The 25,421-nt window shown below is 45.6% G+C and overlaps 2 protein-coding genes across 9 annotated transcripts in view; one reads left to right on the forward strand and one right to left on the reverse strand.

Annotated features, from left to right (window-relative positions):
* Positions 1 to 3,692: 3,692 nt before the first annotated feature.
* LOC114867397 (uncharacterized) lies at positions 3,693 to 15,568 on the reverse strand. The gene is made up of 19 exons (XM_055513670.1): positions 15,019 to 15,568; positions 14,888 to 14,938; positions 13,111 to 14,794; positions 12,601 to 12,771; positions 12,302 to 12,466; positions 12,007 to 12,180; positions 11,548 to 11,721; positions 11,421 to 11,467; positions 10,779 to 11,305; positions 8,566 to 8,779; positions 8,435 to 8,485; positions 6,619 to 8,320; positions 6,364 to 6,537; positions 5,727 to 5,894; positions 5,447 to 5,611; positions 5,161 to 5,334; positions 4,569 to 4,742; positions 4,442 to 4,488; positions 3,693 to 4,326 (listed from the first exon to the last, which is right to left on the reverse strand). Exons 1-19 carry the CDS (start codon positions 15,161 to 15,163, stop codon positions 3,773 to 3,775), a joined length of 6,561 nt encoding a protein of 2,186 aa, XP_055369645.1. The 5' UTR covers positions 15,164 to 15,568; the 3' UTR covers positions 3,693 to 3,772.
* Positions 15,569 to 24,794: 9,226 nt separating this feature from the next.
* The window catches only part of ntng2b (netrin g2b), a 40,707-nt gene continuing 40,080 nt past the window's right edge, over positions 24,795 to 25,421 (forward strand). For 2 of the 8 annotated variants that reach the window (XM_055513381.1, XM_055513382.1), the window contains exon 1: positions 24,796 to 25,255. The gene's annotated coding sequence lies outside the window, so the exon portion shown is untranslated. The other 6 variants (XM_055513374.1, XM_055513377.1, XM_055513380.1 and 3 more) reach the window with 5 other exon arrangements.

The following is a 25,421-nucleotide window of genomic DNA, read 5'->3' on the forward strand; positions in this document are numbered from 1 at the left end:
TGAAGAAATGTCACGGAGCGAGATCTGAGGTGAAGAAAGATCTTGCGTTTGATTAAAGGAAGATGACGCACGGGAGGACGGGGACGATCGAGAACACGTCTCCTGTTTCCTCCTGAAGGCTGTGTGTACGTTCACTGACCTCCAGGCTCAACTCTTGGAGAAGTAGCCGGGGTTGCATAATTAAAGGTTGCCGGTGGTGTTTTTTCATTCTCGCCACTGCAGCTATATCGAATTATGTGGCCATAGCGCTTGGCGACACTTGAGAGACCGCCAGTGCGCCGGCGAGACCCCGTCGCTGTCAGCGCTTCTGCTCGGAGCAGGGCTCAGCATGTCATCAGACCTGCAGCTCCACGGCTGCGATTGTGCAGCCTCGCATCTTTACACCAAAGCACAGACTGACAGCCTAAAACTGTATATAGAAATTGGAGAACACTATGAAATGTATATTATTGTGTGCACTGGGTCTCACAATTAAAGGATCAGTTCAACATGCTGAGTAGTGACTGATGTGGTCATAAACTCTGGAGGTGGAACCAGATTCAGGGAGGAACATCAGGCCGACTCTAAACCTCATACACTGCACTCGACCATGTTTTATCTCCGCTTTCTGGAGACTTCCTGCCAGACGATCACTGGAGATGTCTTCTACAGAGTGGAAGTTCAAGAGTATTCCTCAATAATCAACAGGAGACAGTCTCTAAAGCTCTGTACAGACTAAACGAGAACGATAAAACATGTTAATTCGTTTTCTGCTGGCAGGAAACTCTTCCTTTAAGCATCATTGACATCATTAGCCCACGTCCTTGTATGTGTTAGGATATTTATGACCTTTAATTTGAACCTTTTTTTTTAATATCTTAGGCTTGACTTGGAGTCGACAAATATGAATATGATAACAACCGTCTACTGTAGTAAATACCCACACACTATAATTATACTGTACGCAATAATTAAATTTTACAGCTCCTTTACAGTCTGTGCCCTATTGTTATGTAATCTTATTCGTTTTGCATTATGTTTGGTTGTCTAGTAATAATGGTAAACACAAACAAAGCCTCAAAACTTGTCAAAAATAGGTTCTTTATCTACAAAGACAACAGGTTTGGAATTTGTCACAGCTCAGCGACTGTTCCATTTTCACCGTGCAGTGTGGGGTTTGTTCGCATTGAGGATGCCACACCTGGATTCTGAGTCAACCCAATTTTAAAAGCAATCCTCGTTGCCTTGATTTTCACTTGCGGAACGGTCTTACCCTTCAGCTAAGATGCTTGCATTTATGCAAGGAATAAACAACTAACGTAGCGATAACGGGCCCGGAAACACAAACAAGATGCAAATCAACACTAAAGGTGGGCACAAAATACAATCGACTACACTCCGTCAGACAGAAAGTCTTGACTCTGATTCTTTAAATGCTGACTTTGTAAAACAAGCCAAGATTTGGTCTAAAGTTTGCTGGTTAGAACCAAAGTCCGTCAAGTTTGGATCAAACCGATAGAGATTCAACCCAAATGAACGCTGCTGTTCTGTGTGTATCTGCGTATGTGCAGTAAGCCAGCCGGTGAAGGAGAGGGGGGTGGGGGGGTGCAGGGGCTTGATGTCTTTATTGCGTTGTCTCACAGGGCCAGACTGAAGCAGGTGCTTACACGGCTCAGCACCCCTCCACGGCCGCGCCAGCGCCGGGAGCAGCCGCACATCCAGCGTTAATCACCGAGCTCCCTGCCATTTCATTCACACGCACGCCCAGGAAAACAGAGGCACACTGGGGGCAACCCAAGCGCCTGCAGGGACGCAGGCGGCTAATCTGACAGTGATCCAGTAACTGAGAGAAACCCTGCGCACAGAACAATGTCACCGCCGCACGTCTGGGTGTGTGTGAGCTCCTAGACTGCGATGTGACGGCTGTGACGCTTTTCATGCTGATTTGTCACGGGAGTATTATTTTGTTAGATGTCTGCCTCTAATTGGAATGTTCTGTGTTGTTAATGTCTAAAATTGTCCACAGATACAAAAAAAAGTCTCAAATGAGAATAGATTAAACTAATGAACTAATTAGGGACAAAGTTTGAACAAACAATTTGACAGGGGAGAGCTTCACTTACTGTAGTAAACATGAAATATATCTGCAGCTAAATTGGCTTTGTGTCCTTGATCATAACCTCATACTCAACATAACTTAACCCTTAAGGACTTATAGTTAAGGTCCAGGTTGCTCTTTCATTGTTGTCTTGTTAAGATCTGGCAGCTTTTTCTAAATCATAATCTGTGTTTAGTTAAACACTTTGTCATGCACCATTTACTCCAAGAGCAATATAAAAAAAAAAGACAGATTATAGTTTGTAGATGGGACAAAGCCCTGGTTGAGTGTGTGTGTGTGTGTGTGTGTGTTTACTTCATGAATTAGACAGCATCATGAGGAAAAAAACAATATGTAGAATACGGAAATTTAAATCCTAGGAGCAAATGGTTCCTTCAAATGGACAATATAGGAAAAATATCTACTATGGAAAATATAGATTTAACCCAGAAAACAAATGACAAAATCATTTTTGTACAACTTAAGCATTAGTCATTACAGGCAGAAAAGATACGAGACACAGTCAGGGAGCAGAAGAAAGGATGAGCATCCTTGTTTCGGACCTAGAGAGATGTTTCCCTCTGAACCAGACCATCGTCCTGAAGTTCCTAAAAGAATTCTAGATATCTTTGCAAGTTTTTTCATGCAAGTTATCTAAGAAGGCCAACATATAACAACACATACTTTAACACTCCTTCCAAAACACAGCCCCATGTGATGTGCGAGTCTGTCCATGCTCATTATTCTGCAAGTGTGGGCGCGTTTCTGTACGTACTCCACTTACATGATTACAAGAAAACTAAACTGTAATATCAGGAGGCGGAAGGACAATGAAGAGGAGACGGCAAACTGCTAAATCCACTGAAGAAATAAATGGCTATTACAGACGTGAAGCAGATTAAATAATAAAGAAGGTTGGTGAAAAGAGAAGAAAAGACGGTGAGAAAGATGAAGCAGAGAGATGGAGAGATTTGAATCAAGCCAACAGTTTGGACTCTCCTGGGAAGGATCCGTTCAACCCACACGTACCGAGAGATGAAGGAGAACAAATGTTCCTGGGCCCACAAGTCACATAAAGATCGGACCGTGCCACAGCTCCAACGGATTCCTCTGAGCTGCTATTGTTAGAGCTCAATTCCCACAAGGCCCCATGAGAACAGGCATGGATAAGCAGCTCAACCTTTAGAAAATATGTCTCTTTTCTCAGACGGGTTCTCAGAGGCTGTGGCGAGGACTGAAGCTCTGCCACAAGACTCTGCATGCAAAGAACTAATGGGCCCTGTTCTACTGTTACGGCTCTCCAGTAACTGGAGGTTTACTCGGTTCAGCAACACAATGCGTGGAATATAATACAATTCCTTTTATAGAAGTCGTTTGTCGCGAGCACGCCGAGGCCATCTAGTGGACAGGTGAGAAATGACAGACAAAACGTGCCAAATTAAGGTTTACCTCAAAAAAAAAAATGTATTTAATGATGTCAGAGACTGAATAAGAGAGAGGGAAAATTAAGCATCAGGTTATTAAAAGGACAAATAAAAGCTAACCTGCTCTCAGGCATCAAAAGACCATCGCTGTGAATAGCAGGTGACAAATAACGACTGAGACAACTCAAACGCAAGCTTCAACTTTTACAGATTTATTAATAAACCACTGATTTGATTGATAGAAAAAATATTATTATTTAGCCTTAAATTATTAAGTGTGTAAAGATGATTGACTACAAGACCTGAGCTGCTCTGTGGACAGAGTCACTGAGGAACCGGGTCCCACCCAGAACCCGGGATATAGCGGCTCAGATAAAGTGGTGCAGCAGGTGTAGAGATGGATCAGTGCATCAGAGGAGACACTGTAGAAAGACAAGAATCCTGCAGGACAGTCCACGTACACTGCCACTCTGGTGGAGGCTGAGGAGGCCAGTTTCCTTTCTGTGTTGCCATGTTTGACCGAGTATGTGCCGTTGCTCGAGCAGCACAAACTCCACGAATGATCAGTGTCTCCAAACCGGGCATGACGACCGCCTTTTCGACGGATGCCCCTGTAGGACACTGCGATGCAAACTTTTCCTTTCCAGTCAACTTCCCAGTAATAGCGACCAGTCAGAGCGTCTCCACACAGCAGCTGATGCCAGTGGTCAAATCTGTCGTCATGAGGACCGTGTTGCTGTCGGTTTGTCACGGTTCTCACCCTCCTCCCAGACACTTCAAGGCTGTTGTGGACCGTGTTCATATCTGGGCTGAGCTCACAGAACCCTGCAAACATACACATGCGGCAGCAGGTCACTTGTCGGTGGCGATTTCTAGTCAACAACTGCTGATGCAAACATCTAAAAGGAGGGTTTGTGTTTCATGAAGCGAACACACTTACACTTCCTCACATCCTGCATCAGCCTCTGCTCTCCACCATGATCCAGCCTGAAGAAAGAACACAGCAGGAAGTTAGAAGACAAGTTAAGGACAGTCTATAGTCCACAGCTCTGAGCAGAAGCTAATACCTGAGTGAGTTCAGTCTCCACCAAGGATTATTCAGTTTTTCAGAAAGCAATTTTTCTCCCGAGGCTCCTGGATGATTGTAGCTTAGGTCCAGTTCTCTCAGGTGGGACGGGTTGGCGGTCAGAGCTGAGTTCAGAGAAGAACAGCCTTCCTCTGTGACCATGCAGCCGGACAGCCTGGACACAAACATACAAGCTTTACTATAGAGAAGGGGGTTCAATCCTGGTCCTCGAGGGCCCTGCAGGCTTTCCAACTCTCCCGGCTGATCACCTTGAACAGGTACAGTATGTCAGTTGGCTAATCCAGCTACTGATTGACTGAACACAGGCTCTGGGAAAGGGAGAGTTGGAAAACCAGCAAACGACCGGTTTGAGTTTGACACCTCTGCTACAGTATAGAGTAATTAACAGTGATCACGTCTGTATTTAAAGATATGGAGCCTTAACTTGACATCAATGATCATCTCCAAGTTTAACTAATCTACAGAAGGGGGTCTAATCCTGGATGTCCAGAGGTACTGTATGACCTCAAATTCAGCAGATTTATAGCCCCTGCCCAGTCCAGCATTTTACTGTCAAACAGTGTTATTCTGACCTAAGAGTCTTCAGTCGACAGTGAGGACTCTGCAGTCCGACTGACAGCAGCTTCACTCCTGGATCCTGCAGGTTGTTGTTGCTCAGGTCCAGCTCTCTGAGTCGAGACGACTTGGACTTGAGGACTGAGGCCAGAGCTTCACAGCTTTTCCCCGACAGATTACAGTGACTGAGCCTGAAAACAGATTCATTACTGCAGTTGAATACACGCTGTACGTCTAAAATCCTGTTCACCTGATATAAAAAAAAAACAAAAAAACAATTTAACAACATTGTGTTGATCAAACCTTAGAACGTCCACATTACTTAGAGACTCAAGCTTTGCAGACGCCAGTGCCAAATCTCCAAGGCGGTTGTAGCTCAGGTCCAGCTCTCTCAGACTGGACCGGTTCGGTCTTAGAGCCAACGCCAGTGAAGCCAAACCTTCCTCAGTGATCAGACAGCAGATCAGCCTGGAGGACATCACACAGAGACCACAGAACCATCACACACCTTGGTGTTGAGTCTCAAAGTGTCAGTTCACTAAACCAGAACTGTTTTCTATTTAGATGCTGACTCATTCCTGACCTGAGAGTCTGCGGAGAACGAGTCTTCAACCCAATGGACAGAAGCTCCATGCCTGAATCGCGAATTCTGTTGTAACTCAGGTCCAGTTGTGTCAGACTACAAAACTGGAGGCTGAGAACTGAAGCCAGAGCTTCACAGCTTCTCGGTGAAAGGTTACAGCACATCAGCCTTGAAGGGAGCAAGAAAATAAAAAAATACAGCTGAGTGTGTTAAAACCAATACGAAATAAAACTAATACTGAGCTATCCTACTTGTTTATATGAAACCTTTTAATTTTAAATATGAACATGCAAATGAAACAATGTGCCCAAAACGATAATCCTGGATTTGCTGCCACGTCCCAACTTTAGGTATAAGAACTAAAGCCTGACCAGACCTGGGCTGCTACACATGATGGGTTGTGTAGTCATGTGTAGATTCTGTTGTCCCTACATGACATCATACATCAATTCTATGTGGGTTTTAGCCCTCAGGGATGCTGCGGTGTATGAGGCACGGGTGCTCCCTTTCTCACCATGGACCTCTCGACTGTGGCTATAGGGCTTAGCATCAGTGAACCCTGCATGTGGTGGTTCCTGGCCCAGTGCATAGGTTAAACACACACACACACACACACAAAGTGAGAGGCAGCCATTACCAGAGTCGTTGAAGTTTGCAGTTAGGATCTTTGAGGCCGTCGCAGAGCGAAAGGACCGCATAATCACCCAGACGGTTCCTGCTCAGATCCAGTTCCTCCAGATGGCACGTCTTCGAGCGGAGAACCAGAGAAAGGCAGCTGCTGCATCTCTGGGTCAGAAAACAGTCGCTCAACCTAAGTGAAACACACAATAGCATTTCTGGACTTTCTGCATGTGTAGTGTGCATCCTGTGCTTTTTCAGACCCAAAACTTACAAAGCCGTCTTTGACACTTTGAGCACCGGCAGCAGCCTCCGCAGAGCCTCGTCGGAGCGGAGGTACTTCCTCAGGTCAAACACATCTAGGTCTTCGTTTGAATTGAGCAGCATGTAGCTCAGGGCTGACAGGTGTGCAGGTGTAATTTTACGGAACTCTCCCGAGCTCTGGTAGTGTCGGACCTGCTCCACCAAAGAATGATCTCCCAGCTCATGTAAAGCACCAAACAGACACATGAGCTGCTCGTGGAGGGCAGACCTTCTTATCTTAGTGTTGATCAGCTTGATTATCTCTCTGCTACTCTGGAGGAGACCTCTTCTGAAACCCAACTCTTCGTGAAGAAGTGACTGGTTCTTTTCCTGTGAAAGGCCGACAAGGAAGCGTAGAAACAGGTCCCAGTGTCCGTGCTTTGAATCCAAGGCCACGTTGACCGCGCTCTTAAAGACTGAAGCAGGATTTCCTCTGCCCGATGTCTGAAACATGTTCTTCTTATGCTCTACAAATGTCTCCAACACATACAGCGCCGCCATGAACTCCTGAACACTGACATGTATGAAGGAGTATGTCTGGCGTCTATACAGGCCGCTGTGCAGCCTGATAATCTGTGTGCAAACTCCTGAATCATCTGCTGCTTGTTCCAGAGCAATGTCACTCGCTCCCAGGTCATGGGTGTTGAAGACAACATTTCTCTTGCGCAGCTGCTCAAATGCCAGCTTCCCCAGCTTCAGGATGACGTCTTTGTCCGTTTCCGGGGCCTGATAGCCCTTCTCACGTTTTACTTTGGTCTGGATGATGAGGAAGTGTGTGTACATCTCCGTCACGGTCGCTGGGAGCTCCTGTCCATCGTTGGCTGCGAGGAGGTTCTGTAGAGTTGTGGCTGCAACCCAGCTGAACATTGGGTTGTGACACATGTTGTACAGATTCCTCAGCGGCTTTGCCTGAAGATGGTTCAGGATCTTCTGAGCCACGTTCCTGTCACTGATTCTCCTGAGGAAGAACTCCTCAATCTGGCCGTCGTTGAAGCCTCGCATTTCCATCACCCTGCTGATGGACTCTGCAGGGATCCTGCTGGCTGCAGCTGGTCTACTCGTGATCCAGACTGAGGTTCTGCTCAGCAGGTTCCCTCTGAATAAGTTAGTCAGGAGGACGCTTACCGTGGTCTTCTTTGATAGACTGCGCCACATTTGGCTGTTTTCAAAGTCCAGGTTGAGTCTGCTTTCATCCAGCCCATCAAAGATGAATAAAAGGGTTGAAGTCTTGTAGTATGATTTTTTCAAACCCTTCACTTCTACAAAATGCTCCTTTATTAAATCTACAAGACTCAAACGCTTGTCTTTGATTAAATTCAAGTCTCGGAATGTGAATGGAAAGATAAAGTCAATGTGTTGGTTGGCAGAGCCATTGGCCCAGTCACGAGTGAACTTCTGCACAGCGACAGTTTTCCCAGTACCAGCAATGCCTTTGGTCAGAACTCTCTGAGGAGCAGGCTCCTTATCTGACAAAGGTTGGAAGATGTCATTAAGGTGCATTTTCCTGTCGCTGCCTTCCTCTGTGAGGTGAAGCTCTGTATAGGTCTGATCTAAATATGCTGATGATCCTGTTTCTTTTGGACCTTGAACAAAAGTGGCTGTTTTCCTCAGAAGGAGATCTTTGAGGTTGTCTTGGCATCTTCTGCGTTTTTCATGGGATCTTCGGCGCTTTTCTGAAAGATAAGCCGTGAAAAAGATGAACTGTGTTATAGCTCTATAACCACAGAGAGTCCGGGATGAGAAGGAACCAAACTGCTACAGTACATGCTAACAAGAAGTGTTACTACCTTTGCTTTTAAGAGGATCCACAGCCTTGCGCTTGGTGGCAGAACGACGTACTGAAACAGAACCAGACCATCTCCACTCAAACATTTTGAGATACATGATCACAGCTTGAGAGATTGAGGCAAAGACATACCAATATGATTGATATTGATGTTCAGATCATTCTCCACTAGAACATTCTTAAGCTCAGGTTTGTTGACGATGCTTCCATTTTGAGCAGAGACATTCATGTTCCCACCGTCTGTGTAAAGTTCAGCTAATGGAGCCAGGTCCCACAAGTGCAAAACAAAAAGTGAAATCAGACATGAAAAATTAAGCTTTCTCCTTATTTGAACTGTATCCGGGTCCTAGAATGGCTCGCCATTGCGTTAGTCATGGAGAGAATCCAACTTCCATGGTATCTCAAAAACCTAGACTGGACAACAACAAAACTCTTATTGTTTACCCTAAAACATTTTTATCTAAGTCTGGCCATAAGAAATGTTTCATCCAACTCTCTACTACTGTAAACAGCAACAAGTATATACAGGAAATACATTTTAAGTAATCAGGACCTTTTTGGAATTTTTATTCCCTTTTTAACCCTAACTTGATTAATCTACTTATAAAATAATGGGATCAACATTACATTACAATAAAATTACATTGCACTATAGAACATGCACTACTTACACAGCTAATACAGCTACTTAATACAGTAAGTTATGTTTTAATCCTGAACTACTTTTACTCGTAATACTTTTTTCCACAAAAAGCATCATAACACCCTTTGCTACAAGGACAACAAAACAAAATCAACGAAAAAATGAAACTTTAGTATATAAGATTTGGTGTTACATTTGGCAATATAAGGTAATAAAAACGTCGATAACGTCGCAACCGCAAATCCCGACATCACTGTTGACTAAAAGTTTACTCACCAAGACGGTGAGTCACCGTCCCGTGAATCTCTTTCACTTCTGCAGCATTAGACACTCAACAAGAGACGCCTGCTTCTGCACTTGTTACTTTACCATCAGTTTACGCTGGCATATCTTGGACTAATCATACACGCTACGCAGTGACTACTTGGTTTTGCTTGTCGTTCTTGTTACTTTCATGTAGGAAGTTGTTGCACTTCCGCTTCGCGCCAAAAAAAAAAAAACAATTGTGTGACGCATACTTTTAACGTCATCGCGGCGACACGTTGGCGCGACGCTGGAGTAAGTCCGATGAAAGTCATTTTTGTTCTGGCCTGTTTGTAGTCGTATTTTGTGTTCATATTGACCGGGGATTATTGCGAAGTGTTTCTCTTTTCTGAGACGGATTCTCAGAGGCTGTGGCGAAGGACTGAAGCTTTCTCACAAGACTAATGAAAAGAAATAATAAGCCCTGTTTTACCTGATCAAAAAGCTGTGACTAAAAGCTACAGTCTGCTGGAAAACGGCTATAACTGGAGGTTTACTCAGTTCAGCAGAATAGAATACAATTTCTTTTATAAAAGTCGTTTGTCGTGAACACGCCGAGCCCATCCAGTGGACAGGTGAGGAATGCACCCACTTAAGGTTAACCTCAAAAACAATTAATGTATTTATTGCTGATCCTTTAAAACGGAGAAGATGGAGTATCAGTTCATTAGGGAAAAAAAGCTAACCTGCTTACAGGCATCAACAGAGCATGCAAGTGAGGTGACTTGAACACAAGCTGATTTATTAACTGAAAGCTGTCAGAAATGCTGGATGTAGGACCCAAATGCAGAGCTCGGAGACAAAGTTTAGTCGAAGGCCTTTATGGCAGGCACAGGCCGGAACACGGTAAGTCAACAGTGAAGGTACAGACTGGGGTAGAACAGGTGGCGGTCAGGATCAGGCTCAGGTCGAAACACGGTGCAGTAAACAATCTGCGACAGGATACAGGGACTAGGCAAGGCGAGGTCAGAGCAAGATCAGTGGTCAGTACACAGACGAGATGAACGCTGGCATGAAACACAGACAATCTGGCCTCTAGAGATGGTGAATACTGATATACTGAGCTAGACGACTGACGACTCAAAACAAAAACAAGACAGAACCACACAGGAACTAGGAAACATGTTTGAAACACAACAGAAACAGTCAATGAATCAAGTCCTTAATTTCCTCCAGGCTTGTCAGACACAGGAACAGATGAATGGAGATGCTAGAATGCAACGATTCGAGGAGCTGGCAGTGGAACCTAACCAGGGACTGAAGAACTGCATTGATACATAGAAACTGAGCTGAAGGTGTTTGCATACTACAAAGGAGACCAGCAGCCTCTGGGGACACTTATTATTTAACCTTCAATTGTGAATTGTGTAAAGATGATTGGTCATAAGACCTAAGCTGCTCTGTCAGATTCTGTAGACAGAGACACGGAGGAACTGGGACCCAGCCAGAACCCGGCATAAAGCGGCTCAGAGAACGTGGTGTGGAAGGTGTGAAGGCGAGTCAGTGTGTCAGAGGAGACACTGTAGAAAGACAAGATTCCAGCAGGACAGTCCAAGTACACTGCCGCTCTAGTTGCTCTGGTAGAGGAGGCCAGTTCTGCTTCTATCTTGCCATGTCTGACCGAGTATGTGCCGTTCCTTGAGCAGCACAAACTCCACGACTGATCAGTGTCTCCAAACCGGGCATGACAACGGCCTTTTCGACGGATGCCCCTGTAGGACACTGCGATGCAAACTTTTCCTTTCCAGTCAACTTCCCAGTAATAGCGACCAGTCAGAGCGTCTCCACACAGCAGCTGATGCCAGTGGTCAAATCTGTCGTCATGAGGACCGTGTTGCTGTCGGTTTGTCACTGTTCTCACCCTCCTCCCAGACACTTCAAGGCTGTTGTGGACCGTGTTCATATCTGGGCTGAGCTCACAGACCCCTGCAAACAGACACATGCAGCAGCAGGTCACTTGTCAGTGGCGATTTATAGTCAACAACTGCTGATGCAAACATCTAAAAGGAGGGTTTGTGTTTCATGAAGCGAACACACTTACACTTCCTCACATCCTGCCTCAGCCTCTGCTCTCCACCATGATCCAGCCTGAAGAAAGAACACAGCAGGAAGTTAGAAGACAAGTTAAGGACAGTCTATAGTCCACAGCTCTGAGCAGAAGCTAATACCTAAGCAAGTCCAGTCTAAAGCGAGGCTCCCCCAGTTTTTCAGAAAGCAATTTCCCTCCCGAGGCTCCTGGATGATTGTAGCTTAGGTCCAGTTCTCTCAGGTGGGACGGGTTGGCGGTCAGAGCTGAGTTCAGAGAAGAACAGCCTTCCTCTGTTACCAGGCAGCCGGACAGCCTGGACACAAACATACAAGCTTTACTATAGAGTAGCTAAGAGTGATCACATCTTTTTTCAGATATCTGGAGCCTTCACTTGACATCAATGACATTGCTTCCAAGTTTGACCTATAATCTACAGCAGGGGGTCTAATCCTGGTCCCCCAAAGCTACTGTCCAGGTTTTCCAACTCAGGACAGTAGCTGTTGAGGACCAGAATTGGACCCCCTGATCTGCAGTATGAACTCAAATTGATCAAATTTGAAGCCTCTGTCATTTTACTGTGAAACAGCGTTAGTCTGACCTCAGAGTCTTCAGTCGACAGTGAGGACTCCGCAGTCCGACTGACAGCAGCTTCACTCCTGTATCCTGCAGGTTGTTGTTGCTCAGGTCCAGCTCTTGGAGTTGAGACGACTGGGACTTGAGGACTGAGACCAGAGCTTCACAGCTTTTCCCCGACAGATTACAGTGACTGAGCCTGAAAACAGATTTATTCATTGAGTTGAATACACGATGTACATCTAAAACCCTGTTCACATTCTATGAAACATTCTATAAAACAAACATAAATATTTAACAAAACTTGGTGTTGATCAAACCTGAGAACGTCCACATTACTGAGAGACTTCAGCTTAGCAGACATCAGTGCCAAGTCTCCAAGGCAGTTGTAGCTCAGGTCCAGCTCTCTCAGACCGGATTGTTTGGTTCTTAGAGCTGACGCCAGCGAAGCCAAACCTTCCTCAGTGATCAGACAATGGATCAGCCTGGAGGACATGAACACAGAATAGAGGTCAGAGAACCTTCACACGTATTGGTAAATTGATTGTGCATCTGTTCATGACTCTCATGAAAAGTGTAGGTTCACTAAAACCTATTTAGATGACGACTCGTTCCTGACCTGAGAGTCTGAAGAGAACAACAAGTCTTCAGCCCAGCGGACAGAATCTTCACACCTGAATCCTGCAGGCTGTTGTGATTCAGGTCCAGTTGTGTCAGACTAGAGGACTGGAGGCAGAGAACTGAGGCCAGAGCTTCACAGCTTCTCTCTGACAGGTTACAGCTCCTCAGCCTTGAAGAGGAGCAAGAGAAAAACACTGTGCGTTGAAACCAAATATAAAAAAAACCACTGCTAACTGAACAACTCTACCAGTTTATAAGAAACTCTTCTATTTCTAGATCTGATCATATAAATCAAACAATGTGCCAGAAATAATAAAGGTCCTGGATTCACTGCCCTGTTCGGACCACAGACCTACTGGGATAAGTATTGAAACTTGCACTTAATACTTATCACGCTCGATGAGTTGGTTATTTTAGTTTAGATGATCTAAATGAACTGCATGGGTTAAACACACAAACAAAATGAGAAGTGGTGCGTATCAGGTGCTTTTTCAGACCCAACACTTACAACGCCTTCTTTGACACTCTGAGCACCGGCAGCAGCCTCCGCAGAGCCTCGTCTGAGCGATGGTACTTTCTCAGGTCAAACACATCTAGGTCTTCGTTGGAATTGAGCAGCATGTAGCTCAGGGCTGACAGGTGCGCAGGTGTAATTTTACGGACCTCCCCTGAGCTCTGGTAGTGTCGGACCTGCTCCACCAAAGAATGATCTCCCAGCTCATGTAAAGCACCAAACAGACACATGAGCTGCTCATGGAGAGCAGACCCTATTATCTTGGTGTTAATCAGCTTGATAATCTTTTGACTGCTCTGGAGGAGACCTCTTGTAAAACCCAACTCTTCGTGAAGAAGTGACTGATTCCTTTCCTGTGAAAGGCCGACAAGGAAGCGCAGAAACAGCTCCCAGTGTCCGTGCGTTGAGTCCAAGACCAAGTCGACTGCGCTCCTATGGACTGAAGCAGGTCTTCCTCTGCCCGGTGTCTGAATCACGTTCTTTTTCTTCTCTACAAATGTCTCCAACACATACAGCGCCGCCATGAACTCCTGAACACTGACATGTATGAAGGAGTAGGTCTGGCGTCTGTGCAGGCCGCTGTGCAGCCTGATGATCTGTGTGCAAACTCCTGAATCATCTGCTGCTTGTTCCAGAGCAATGTCACTCGCTCCCAGGTCAAGGGTTTTGAAGACCACATTTCCCTCCTGCAGCTGCTCAAATGCCAGCTTCCCCAGCTTCATGATCATGTCTTTGTCCGTTTCCGGGGCCTGATAGCCCTTCTCACGTTTCACTTTGGTCTGGATGATGAGGAAGTGTGTGTACATCTCCGTCACAGTCGCTGGGAGCTCCTGTCCATCGTTGGCTGTGAGGAGGTTCTGTAGAGTTGTGGCTGCAACCCAGCTGAACATTGGGTTGTGACACATGTTGTACAGATTCCTCAGCGGCTTTGCCTGCAGATGGTTCAGGATCTTCTGAGCCACGTTTCTGTCACTGATTCTCCTGAGGAAGAACTCCTCAATCTGGCCGTCGTTGAAGCCTTGCATCTCCATCACCCTGCTGATGGCCTCTGCAGGGATCCTGCTGGCTGCAGCTGGTCTACTTGTGATCCAGACTGATGCTCGGCTCAGCAGGTTCCCTCTGAATAAGTTGGTCAATAAAATGCTAACCGTGGTTTTCTCTGTTTCACGGCGCAACATTTGGCTGTCATTAAAGTCCAAGCTGAGTTTGCTTTCATCCAGGCCATCAAAGATGAATAAAAGAGTTGAAGTGTTATAGTGTGATGTTTTAAAATCCTTCACTTCTACAAAATACTTCTTTATTAAATCATCAAGACTCAAATGCTTCTCTTGACTGATTAAATTCAAGTCTCTGAATGTGAATGGAAAGATAAAGTCAATGTGTTGGTTGGCAGAGCCATTGGCCCAGTCACGAGTGAACTTTTGCACAGCGACAGTTTTCCCAGTGCCAGCACTGCCTTTGGTCAGAACTCTCTGAGGAGCAGGCTCCTTATCTGACAAAGGTTGGAAGATGTCATTAAGGTGCATTTTCCTGTCGCTGCCTTCCTCTGTGAGGTGAAGCTCTGTATAGGTCTGATCTAAATATGCTGATGATCCCGTTTCTTTTGGACCTTGAACAAAAGTGGCTGTTTTCCTCAGAAGGTGATCTTTGAGGTTGTCTTGGCATCTTCTGCGTTTTTCTTAAAGATAAACAGTAAACAACATTAAGTGTGTTATAGCATAAACAGAAGCATGCTACTGCTACATGCTAACAGAAAGTGTTACTGTGTTACCTGTGCTGTTAAGAGGAACCACCTCCTCATACTCGATGGCATCAGGATGGACTAAAACAAAACCAGAACATCTCCATTCAAACATTATGAGATGCATGATTACAGTTTAAGAGACTGAGGCCAAGACTCACCGGTCTGGTTGACGCTAATGATCAGATTATTCCCCACGTGAACATTGTTAAGATAAGGCGTGTTGACAGTGCCTCCATTTTGAGCAGAGACCTTCATGTTCCCACTGTCTGTCTGAGGTTCAGCTATTGGAGCTGGGTCCCACATGTGCAGAACAAAAAGTGAAACTAATACCTTAATTGTTGAGTCACTGTTCGAGAAATAGTTCCCTTTGATTTAACTTGTTTACAGGATGCGACATGTCTGATGAGTCACAGGCATTCAAACTAGCTAAGCCGCTCAGGTAACACTTACACACTGAACCAAATGTTCCTTCCAATAAAACTTCCAGTTCCGATGTAGACCAAACAAAGAGATCTGTGTCGCTGTGGGAAGTACTGTATCTGGCCTTCGATGACGCTCTCCACAAAAGGCGACCAGCAGAAGAAAGTAGAGTGTTAACAAAGCAGAAAACGTGCTGGTTTGTTAACAATAACTAGGACAAAAGAAAGCAGGAGACGTGCAGCAGTGACGTGGTCTCAACTGTTCAAAGCATTCTTTGACTATTACCAGCAGGAAGTGGCTGTGGTTCCTCCCATGTAGTTGAACCACAGCCACTTCTGCTTTGTTAACACTCTACTTTCTTCTGCTGGTACTGTAGTACAGTAGTAGTAGTCATCTCAGTACAGGTTGTACTGAGATGACTACTACTACAGTACTACAGTTCAACTCAGTACAGAACTGTTTGATAATAGGATTATGATTCTTAATTTCTATTTTAATTTTTAGTCTTTTTAATTATTAAACATTATTCTTTGTTGAGAAAATGATCATATCCTACAACACCCAGAATGCATTGTGCTTTGACGATTCTCCTAAGCTGCAGCGATTGGTCCCACCTGTGCCATTAAATGCAGGGTGTGTGTGATCACAAAGCGTTATTCCTCCTGTTTACATACAAATGTTGGGATATTGCTTTACATTTTTAACAAAAGGTTATATTTTAAAGATATAATTTCTAAGTCGTTCAGCAGCCACAGATTTCTACATACCCTCCTCTTCATCTGCTGTTAGCAGATGGCAAAACCAACGGTTGTCCCCAAAAGCCTCTGTGACGATACACGGCCGGCCAATATTACCTACAAAATACAGTAGAACTACAGTATTGAAGTAAAATTTCAGTTGCTGACGGCCACTCAAAGCTTATGCACAAGCTAATGATAGCAAGATAAACTTACGCTACACCCATTAGCAAAGTAAGCTAATACTACAGTAAGACAATAAAAGGTCGAACATATATCTTGCTCATTCGACTGTTCTGTCCTAGCTTTTTTCAGTTTGTATTGGTACCTGAAGTTAGTTTTTAGCACTATTCTGTCCATAAGTAGCCCTAACTGATGATCTGTAACATATGTTTACGTCAGCAGTAGAATCTGCAACTTCATCCAAGAGAAAATGGCAGCGGTAAAATTCATTGCAGCATTGGGGTTTCAGTTGTTTTCATCGGCCTGCGCTGCAGAGACACCACCAGCTGCCTCCTGCACGCCGCTCCTCTCCTCCACTTCCCATGACGTGTGGGGATGAGAATCACGTGTTTTACGTCGCCTTCAGCTGCCCTGGCAGATTGATGTAGAAAAATAAATGATAATTTCTCTTTATAGAAAATATGGAGGAATCTGAGTGTCCCTTCATTCTTAAATACTACCCGACATGTTTTAGTCAACCCCCATTGGAGATTAGTGAAGCGTTCCTTTAAGCTTGTTCCAAATTAATAGTTCAAATATGCTCCTGACTCTGAAAAGCATGTTTTCTTGGGCTAAAGGCCTGTGAACCTGTGAGGAGACACACAACAATGAATTGCTTATCGAATATGAATTGCAGTCTCCCTTAACGAGTAAAACGCATTAGAATTCAGCCTTTACCGGGTGAGAGGTTATCAGGAATACATGCGAGTCAAAAAGATGGGAAAGTAAAGAGGTTTTAAGACTGATGAAAGAGATGGAGAGAACCACAGCAGGGATGTCAGACCTGTAGCTAATTTATTGTTCCTTATCTTGGCTCAATTTATTTTCAAGCACATCCTTTGAATGACATCGTATTTATTAAAGCTAGAAGCTGAATAAATAAGTTGTATGAAAGCAAACTTTTTGACCTATATTAATGGAAAATGTGCTTCACTAATATTTTTCTCCATCAGATAGGAATTAGCATCTTCCTCTATTACTGCATTGCATCACTTTTCAGCAGCCAAGATGACAATTTAGTTGTTTTAAACAGGATCATCTATCCGCATGGACAGGAAACAAGTATTTGAGGAAGTACAGTAGGAAGAAGGATGTGGACATGTGATGAGTTACAGCAACGGTGAGAATGAGGCAGAAGTCCGACCTCACGCTTCTGTGCTTTCACCCTCCCCTCTTAGTCGTGCAGGTCTCACAACAAACATATTGATTGTGTTTACATTAACGGGTACGTGGAGAGCTGCAGAGCAGAAGCCGTCCTGCCTTTGCTGCAGACCTGGGATCACTCAGACCGGGGAGGGCTAATCTCTGGCCAGACCTCCACCGCGCCGCCTGCTTCATTCCCATTCTGAGTGGACAGGAGGGGAGGAGGGGGTGCACCTGCTACCTCCGCCCCATCACCCCACTGATGCACGCTGTGGGAAAATTGGGAAAATACTGCTATACTGGCCTCAGGCTCATCAGATCCTGCATGCGTATAACCCCCCCAGACACACACACACACACACACACACACACACACACACACACACACACACACACACGCTTATTCATGCACAGGAAAACACAGCTAACAAGGCAGACCTACAGTACAAGCATAAAGGAAATCACCCAGTTGTGGTGGAGCAGAGAAAATAATTGCATAAGAGTCAATGTTGTGGTGGTGTCTGGGTCTAATAGGAGAGACATGAGAAAGCGGGAGAAGAAATGCTTTTAAATCCTGCAAACCTTTGGTCTGCACTGAAGTTCTACTGTACACTGAACCCCACTGCACTGAGAACTGTGGGAGCCGGATCTGCTGATAATTAGAGGTTTCTGCAGCCCTTTGCTGGTGGCGCTCAGTCCTCAAACTGAGCCTCACAGGCTTTTGAAGCAAAAAGGCCAAAAACGCGACACAGTCCGTCCTGCACAAAACACAGCGTCAAACCAGAAATCAGACCCAGCGTTGCCTAGCAATGTGTAATGCTAATTTACACACATATTGTCTTTTTTTTAGTTTGCATCCTAGAACTCTAAGTCAGGTCATGTCAAGGCATTTTGTTTGGAGTCACAGAAACATATGTTGTACAAACATGACTGTATTATTAGGTTTTAGGTCTTATAACAAGACAACAGAGGTGGTCACAAGTCACAGTAAGGTTGTCATGATGATCTTATTTTGAGGAATTATGTTTTGTTTTTCTTTTCATCACTATTCTCCTTGAACTTTTATATCTGCTTTTACTTTTAATAAAATAAGCATATATTGTTAATGTGCTGAATAAGAATTGTTGTGTCACTTCTTCTGTGAAGACTCTTTTTATCCTGATGCTAATGTGATCTTTATTCTTGCCACATTTTGAGTTTGTTTTGCATTTTCGCTCCTGTTAATTTGTTTCCCCGCGCTGCTTCTGTTTTTGGTGGTTTGTGTGTGTGATTATTTTGTTTCTTGAATTTGTTATTGGACATGATGCACACCCGCACACACAAACACTGTAGAAATATAAGTAGGTTCCTGCGGCCTCATATCTTTCTCCCATGTATTTCCAACGCTGACCCCATGACCTGTTGGATGTAGAGCTTCTAAAGACACAAGTCTCATTACCCAGGCTCCTCTCTCGCAGACCGGGGTCTTATTTACCCCTGAGGAAGGACAGAAATAAACAAAGACTGCAGCTGATCGAGTGATGGAAACAAAACCCAGCTCCAGTAAAGGTTACACTGGCCGACTAGCAGCCATAAAAACTCACAATGACAGGAATAATTTGTGACAGTGTCTCAATTATAAAAGTGTCAAACCAACCCAGCCGTTCAGACTGTATTTTAAAGAATGTTATTACCAATCGGGGGAATTTTGCTTCAGTACAGCCGCAGCTTAACATTTTGGTTTGAAGGTTTTCCGGCTGCATATAATAATATAATAATTCCTGAAGTCTTAGTTTATGAAAAACAGAATTCATAAGCAAAAACAATGAAGTGACATTGAATGACTGGAAGCATTATGAAGCTTGTCAGGGAGCAAGGAGGATGATGAGTTAACAAAACGCTCTCATGTCCAACTCGGATGTGGTAACTATTAAAACCACGGCGGCCGGTCCTGGCCAACAACGGGCAGCAGACGAAATTCAACCCGGTTCCTTTGAAAACGGGCCGTCGCGGGACCTCTGAGAGCCGCTTTCACTCAGCGAAACGGATAGGCGCTATCTGCAGACAGATGAATGAGCGGCGTCCGCGGGCGACAGCGCGGGGTCAGCGCGGAGGAAGAACCTCTGGGTGCGACGAGGGTGAGGTTGTGTGAGCAAATCAATGAGACAAAAAGCTGCTATCGATCCTGCTGGATTTATCCCTCCAATGTCAGCGACGCTCCGCGGCACCGGCTGTGCCCTGTTTGCCCTCGGAGCGCCGGGATAAAGCTCCCCCTCTCCTCTACAGCTCATTTAGGGAAGGATAATGGCGTGAGTAGGCCGAACGACTGTTAGCTCACCTTTCTGGCGAGCGGCGGTCAAGCTTTTATGAGTCTTTGAGATGTGGAAAGAGGGGTTGCACAGGAATAATGAACCGCGTCGGCATATTTAGAGTTTAGAGTCGTTAAAAGGCCGCTGCTCTGATTCTACATGGGCAAAAATGACCCGTCATCCTCTGGGCATTTGCCGCTTTAGTCTCCAAATTTTCCATCGCGAACTGAAGGGTTTGACATTGTCTTCACTCACCTTTTCCTTTAGAGGAACTCAATGTGCCTGTGATTAATAGGGCAACACCTAAACTGTCCGTAGATTAAAAAATGAAGATAGTTTTATAGTTTCGATAGGTTTATTACAACTGCAAGAGGGAAAGTGAGGCCCTGTACGTGATCAAAAAGCCACGCCCGTTCCCTAATCCCACGCTTCACACAAAGGAAATGAAAAAGTTAATCCCTGGTACTGTAGAAAAAAAAAAGTTGCAGATGGCGTCGAAGCGTCAAAACTATATCTCATTATAAAATCTAATTGACAGTGGCATCAGAGACTTTCCGTTGGTCGTCTTGACTCGTTCGTGCCTGCTATGCAGATTTCCTGTGCGTGCATAATTGCTCTTGTACAGCGCTGCAAAAAAGTAAACTACTGTATAACAACATGTGCCCAGAGCGTACTTTACTCTATGTAGATGCAGTATGAAACCGAGACGCGCTGCAGTGAAGCACTAACCAAGTATCAGTCTTACGCAAAGGGAAATTATTCGAAGTCCAGACAAGAAAATGAGCAAATCACCGTGTTCATATGCTCTGGAGTCCATGATGGTACAGACACTTCTAGGTTCTTTTTTTTTTTTGAATGACACCTCAGAAAGCTGGCGATGACTTCACTGTGGACGAGGGAGGAAGCGATTGACTAATTGATCAATCGTCCGGGTAAGAGAGGTTTGGTTTGTTACCGTAACCTTCACTGGCGACAGACACTTCTGCAGCGTCGCCGTGCGCACAGACGCGTGCGTGAAAGGCACCTCCAGAGGCTCGCATCGATCACTGCATCACACGGGGCCCGGCAACAGCCGCACAAGCAAAAAGGTTAAAAAAAAAAAACACAACCCCGCAGACTCGCAGACATAGGTCCAAACCGCCCGCTGCACGCACAGACTCAGAATGAACACGGCTCCTTCGCCTGCTCGTCCCGCTCGCCTGTAAACACACACACCGCAGCAGATTAGTGTTTCTGCTGATCGCCCAGTGTGGGACCGAACGCCGACTGGGCCCTCCGCACATGCTGTTAAACCTCAGAGTCGGCGGCTTGTCATCAGTCCTTAGGAAGTGACTGATGTGTGATGTAGGAGGACGGGCCTGCAGATGTTGCTCCTGCTCGTTACACTTCGCACTTTTTTTTTTTTATAACAGCCACATCCTCCCATCAGGAGTCAACCTGAAAAACAAAAGGCAAAGGGGTAGAAATAAAATGAGGAGTCAAGTTTTGGGGCCGGTGGCTCGACGTGCTTGTAGGGATGAGGTGAAACGTGAAGGAGTTTCAGGGTTACTCCAAGGTTATTTCTGGAGTCCCCAGTGGCCAAACACCTGATGAAAGTGAAAAGAGCATGGCTCCCATGGTAGGACCACTAACTAGGAGTTGCTAGGAGACCACAATGGGCGTGTTAGTGTGTGTGTGTCTATTGTACGGAGGACCCATCTGCTTGCTTAATTTAACGTCGTATGTACATGCACATGTGACAGTGGTTCCCTGATCTGTGGCTTAAAGGTCAATGGTGGCGGAAAAGGTCGACTTAGAAAGTGAATCCAGTTCAAAAACACACTGAAGAAGTGAATGCTTAAACCCACTTGAATAAAACTATGAAAACAAAATACCAGCGCGGAGGAGGCTAGCAGCGCCACCAACACCTAGCGGGTCGCTCTCTGTGCGGGCTCCGTCCGGCTCCTCGCGGCCCAAAGACATGAAGTTAGATTAATGGCAGGCTCTGAGGCGCCCGTAGGTGCGAAGAGCCGACTGCACCCCCCCCCCCACCCCCCTCATGTCACGTCTGTGACAGACAGGTGAGCGTGTTTGGCCGAAGCGGGACAAGTGCTCGGCGTAATGGATCAGCGCTCCCCAGGCGTCGTCACGCTCGCAGTTCAGACGGGCTCTATTATGGTCCGTGCACTATGCTGCCCGGTCAGAACCATTACCCCTAATGCAAGGCGACCACTAATCACAGGAAACTCGAGGGTGTTACAGAGTGGACTGGTTGCCTAATGGTTATGGAGACGAGCTGGAGACACGCTCTCTCTCCCACCACGACAATGAATGTGTTATATTATTTACATTTTTCTAACTTGAAGGCTTCATTAAAACCTTTTTATGCGTGCTGTATGTACAGTACGCTAGAATCAGATGAGCGGATCAGCGACGCATCAAGGCCAGAACAGCTGTTTGAGAGGACTTAATGCAGATGTTTGATGCTTTGAGGCTGCGTAGCTGCAAACTGGTCGGAGTGGCCGCACGCTCCACTAGCGTTTTACATCAACAGTGAAAACTGATTACAGCTCAACCATCTGGTCCGTTTCACATGTCCGGTTAGTGTTGAGTGAACGAGTGAGCGAATGAGTGAATGAGAGAGCGCGAGAGGTGGAGATGAGGTCTGGCCGTGAACCTCGTCCAAACCCGGCAGGCCGCCGGGATGAAGGGTATATGTTTTTTTATCAAGGTCTGCCAGCGAGGCTATCTGGCAGCTCCACCCTTTGCCAGAATGTGAGCGTGGGGAGCGACAGGGAGGGGAAGCGGCGTACGGAGGAACGACCACGGAGGCCGGCGGAGCCTCTCGCCACCTCCGCCGCGGTGATGTCTCCCTGGGGAGCCGAGTGATTCACCGCGCAGGCTTCTGCATCCACTCCCAACCACACCACACACATTACATAATTCGCACATGCAGCCAAGTCAGAATTAAGCATTCCTTCCAAAACGCGGCGTCCAAACCTCACGCGGTCACAATGACGCTCCGGTGCAGCGTCTATTAGCCAGGACAGGCCGTTCTATTGTTATTGATGCTCTTATTTAGGTAGAAATAATTGGATTCCAAAATACAATATCACTCATTCATCATGTTGAGGTTTGACATTTCTACCAGCTAACTGATGCACATTCAAGTGGGTTTAGTAAAGTGTAAAGTCCTGCAGAGACGAATGGTGGTTGGTTAAATATGATCATGGCTCCGTTGAGAGCCGACGTGATGTAGAATCTCCACCCGCCCCAAGCGATAATACCGCGTTCTGACACCCTCAGACCACTGGTGAATCAGTGATGAAGCTCTCCTTTGAATCCCTTCCACCAAACAAGACCAAGAGGAAAAAAGCAGGAGAGTCCGTTGTACAAGCTCTAAAATTCCAGCCAGCAAAACATGAAAACCTTTAGAAGTCCGATACTGAAGGTGAAACATAGTTTTTCTCACCCTCTGAAAATGCCACGTGGTTTGTTTCATCTTTGACTCTGAGGGTGTTTGACAAATTGAGCCGGCCCTTTTCTCTCTCGCTCTCCCTCCCTCTCTGTTGTAGTCCGGCGTCGATTAAGGGCCCGTGTTATTTTATATCAAGAGCCTTTTATAGCAGCGAATGCCGTATTTGCGATGCTCTATTGATCCCTGAGGGGAGAATTTGTCTTTCAGTCGGGTCCCGCTCGCACGGCTGAGGCGAAGGGGGGGCCCTTCTGCTCCCAAACACCCAGAGTAAGAAAGGAGTTAAGGCTCATCGCAAAGATGTGAGAAGATGCGGAAGGCCCTGCAAGGACAAACTATTGATCCACTCCTGGCTGCATTGACATGTTCCACACAGAGCTTCGTAATTTCCTTAAAACTGAGCAACTCTGTCTCTGACCTAATTTTTTCCTTCTTTTGTTGATGGACACAGTTTAGGTGTTTTTGTGCTGTATAGTATCTCTGTGTTGGTTCTAAACTGGCCAGGGGACAGCTTGGGAGCAGTGTCCAGGGACGGGAAAGACTAGCTTGCCTTGCTCGGACTGCTGCTCTCGCAGCCCAGCCCCGGAAAAATGGCTCAAAACGAAAGGAAAGGAAGGAATTCTCACAATTTGAAGAATCTGAAGCTCAAATTTGCTGCTGTCACTGAAGCTTGATGCCACTGATGGGCAAAGCCAGATGAGGTGCATTGATGCACCTGTGACCACGCCCAAACAGTGACGTCATAAAGTATTAACCTATCATCGAGTTCACGTCTACGTGGAACCAGTAGAGGGCAGTAAAGCAAAGATTTTTTGCTGTGTGTAGAAAACTAAAATGGTTACGATAAATAAATCAACCTTCAGAAAACCTGGAACTTATACTTAACATAATGCAACTCAGCAATGTCTGCTATTAGACCCTGATGTTTTTCTAAAACAAACATTTTTTTCATTTGATAAAGGTTTTCAGGTAAAGTCAGCTTCGCTCAAAAAATGTTACATTCATTCAAGTTCAAATGTTCAACTTGACAAAAACCTTTTCAAATTTTACATAAAAAGGATCTCGTGTAAAAAAAAAAGAAAGAAACATCAAACTGATGCTTGAACTCAGACTTGAAATATGAAAAGATATTTTGACCTTGCGACCACATGGCTGCTAAACCAACCTCTAACAACGTGCACAGAAAGCAAGTGAAAACCAAGAGCACTGTCCTAAATTGCTTCCAAGTTGTCATCTGTATAGGAAATTAAAAGCCCTGCTTGACTCCTGCTGCAGGATGGAACCATTACAGCATCTGCCCTGCAAAACAGCTGATACAAACTTTGAGTTCAATAATGCTCCTGTGTAATAATCTTCTAGATAACTGGACAGAAAGCACTGAGTTTATATACAGTAGCTAGAAAACCATGTATTTTTATAACCATGAAGGGATTTAAAGCAATAGAGGTGAAAAAATACCAAAGTACATGAAAAAGCCAGTGTTTCAAGCCTGAGTTAGAGGAATATCAGTTCTAATGCACCGACGTCCAATAACACAGCGTGTTCTCTGCTTTTTTTCCACATCTGGGCGGATTGAGGAGGAGCGTGCGGTTACACCGAGTCCCCCGGTTTTCCAGCTGCTCCTTTAAGCCCAGCAAGGTGCAGACCGGACCTGATGGGAACAGTTTGGAGCAGGAGCAGTGAGGGGGAAGTTGCACTTCCCCGGTTCAGACAGCAGGGCTGGAGCAGATATAAGCTCAGATAGTGATTGAAAGTGATGGTAAAAGGATTTAGCCTGGGCATTAACTGAGAGGGAGAGAGAGAGAGGGAGAGAGAGAGATAGGGAGGGAATGAGAAAGAGGGGAGGGAGGAGGAGAAGGAGGGAGGGTGATATTTTCCATAAAGCCTTTTTTTCCGTCTCTCTTTCTGCCCTTGAGCATCCCGGGTAGACCCGAGCTTGTAAAGTGGGCAGAGGAGGAGGAGAGGGGGACAAGGGCGGGCACGAGCCTTTCCTCAAAGTCAATATTTTATACTTTTGATACTCCTCGCCGCCGGATTTCAGTCCTTCTTCTTTTTGCGGCCGTTCACCACATCTAGGACACCGACCGCAGACGTCCACGGTTGTGGTAGAAAAAAAAAGTATCCCGCGAAGGTAAAAACAAACAGCGAGCCGGAGTGCGGCGGGGACCGCGGCGGGGACCGAGCGCAGCGGACGATCGGGAGGATCTTACGGGGCAAAGAGCGGGGGGGGGGACGTCCGCGCGGAAAGTGCTGACCCGCCTCACGGATGCACGGGAGAAGTAAGTGCGTTATCCGAC

This window comes from Betta splendens, chromosome 12, assembly GCF_900634795.4.
Source record: "Betta splendens chromosome 12, fBetSpl5.4, whole genome shotgun sequence".
Classification (NCBI taxonomy): domain Eukaryota; kingdom Metazoa; phylum Chordata; class Actinopteri; order Anabantiformes; family Osphronemidae; genus Betta; species Betta splendens.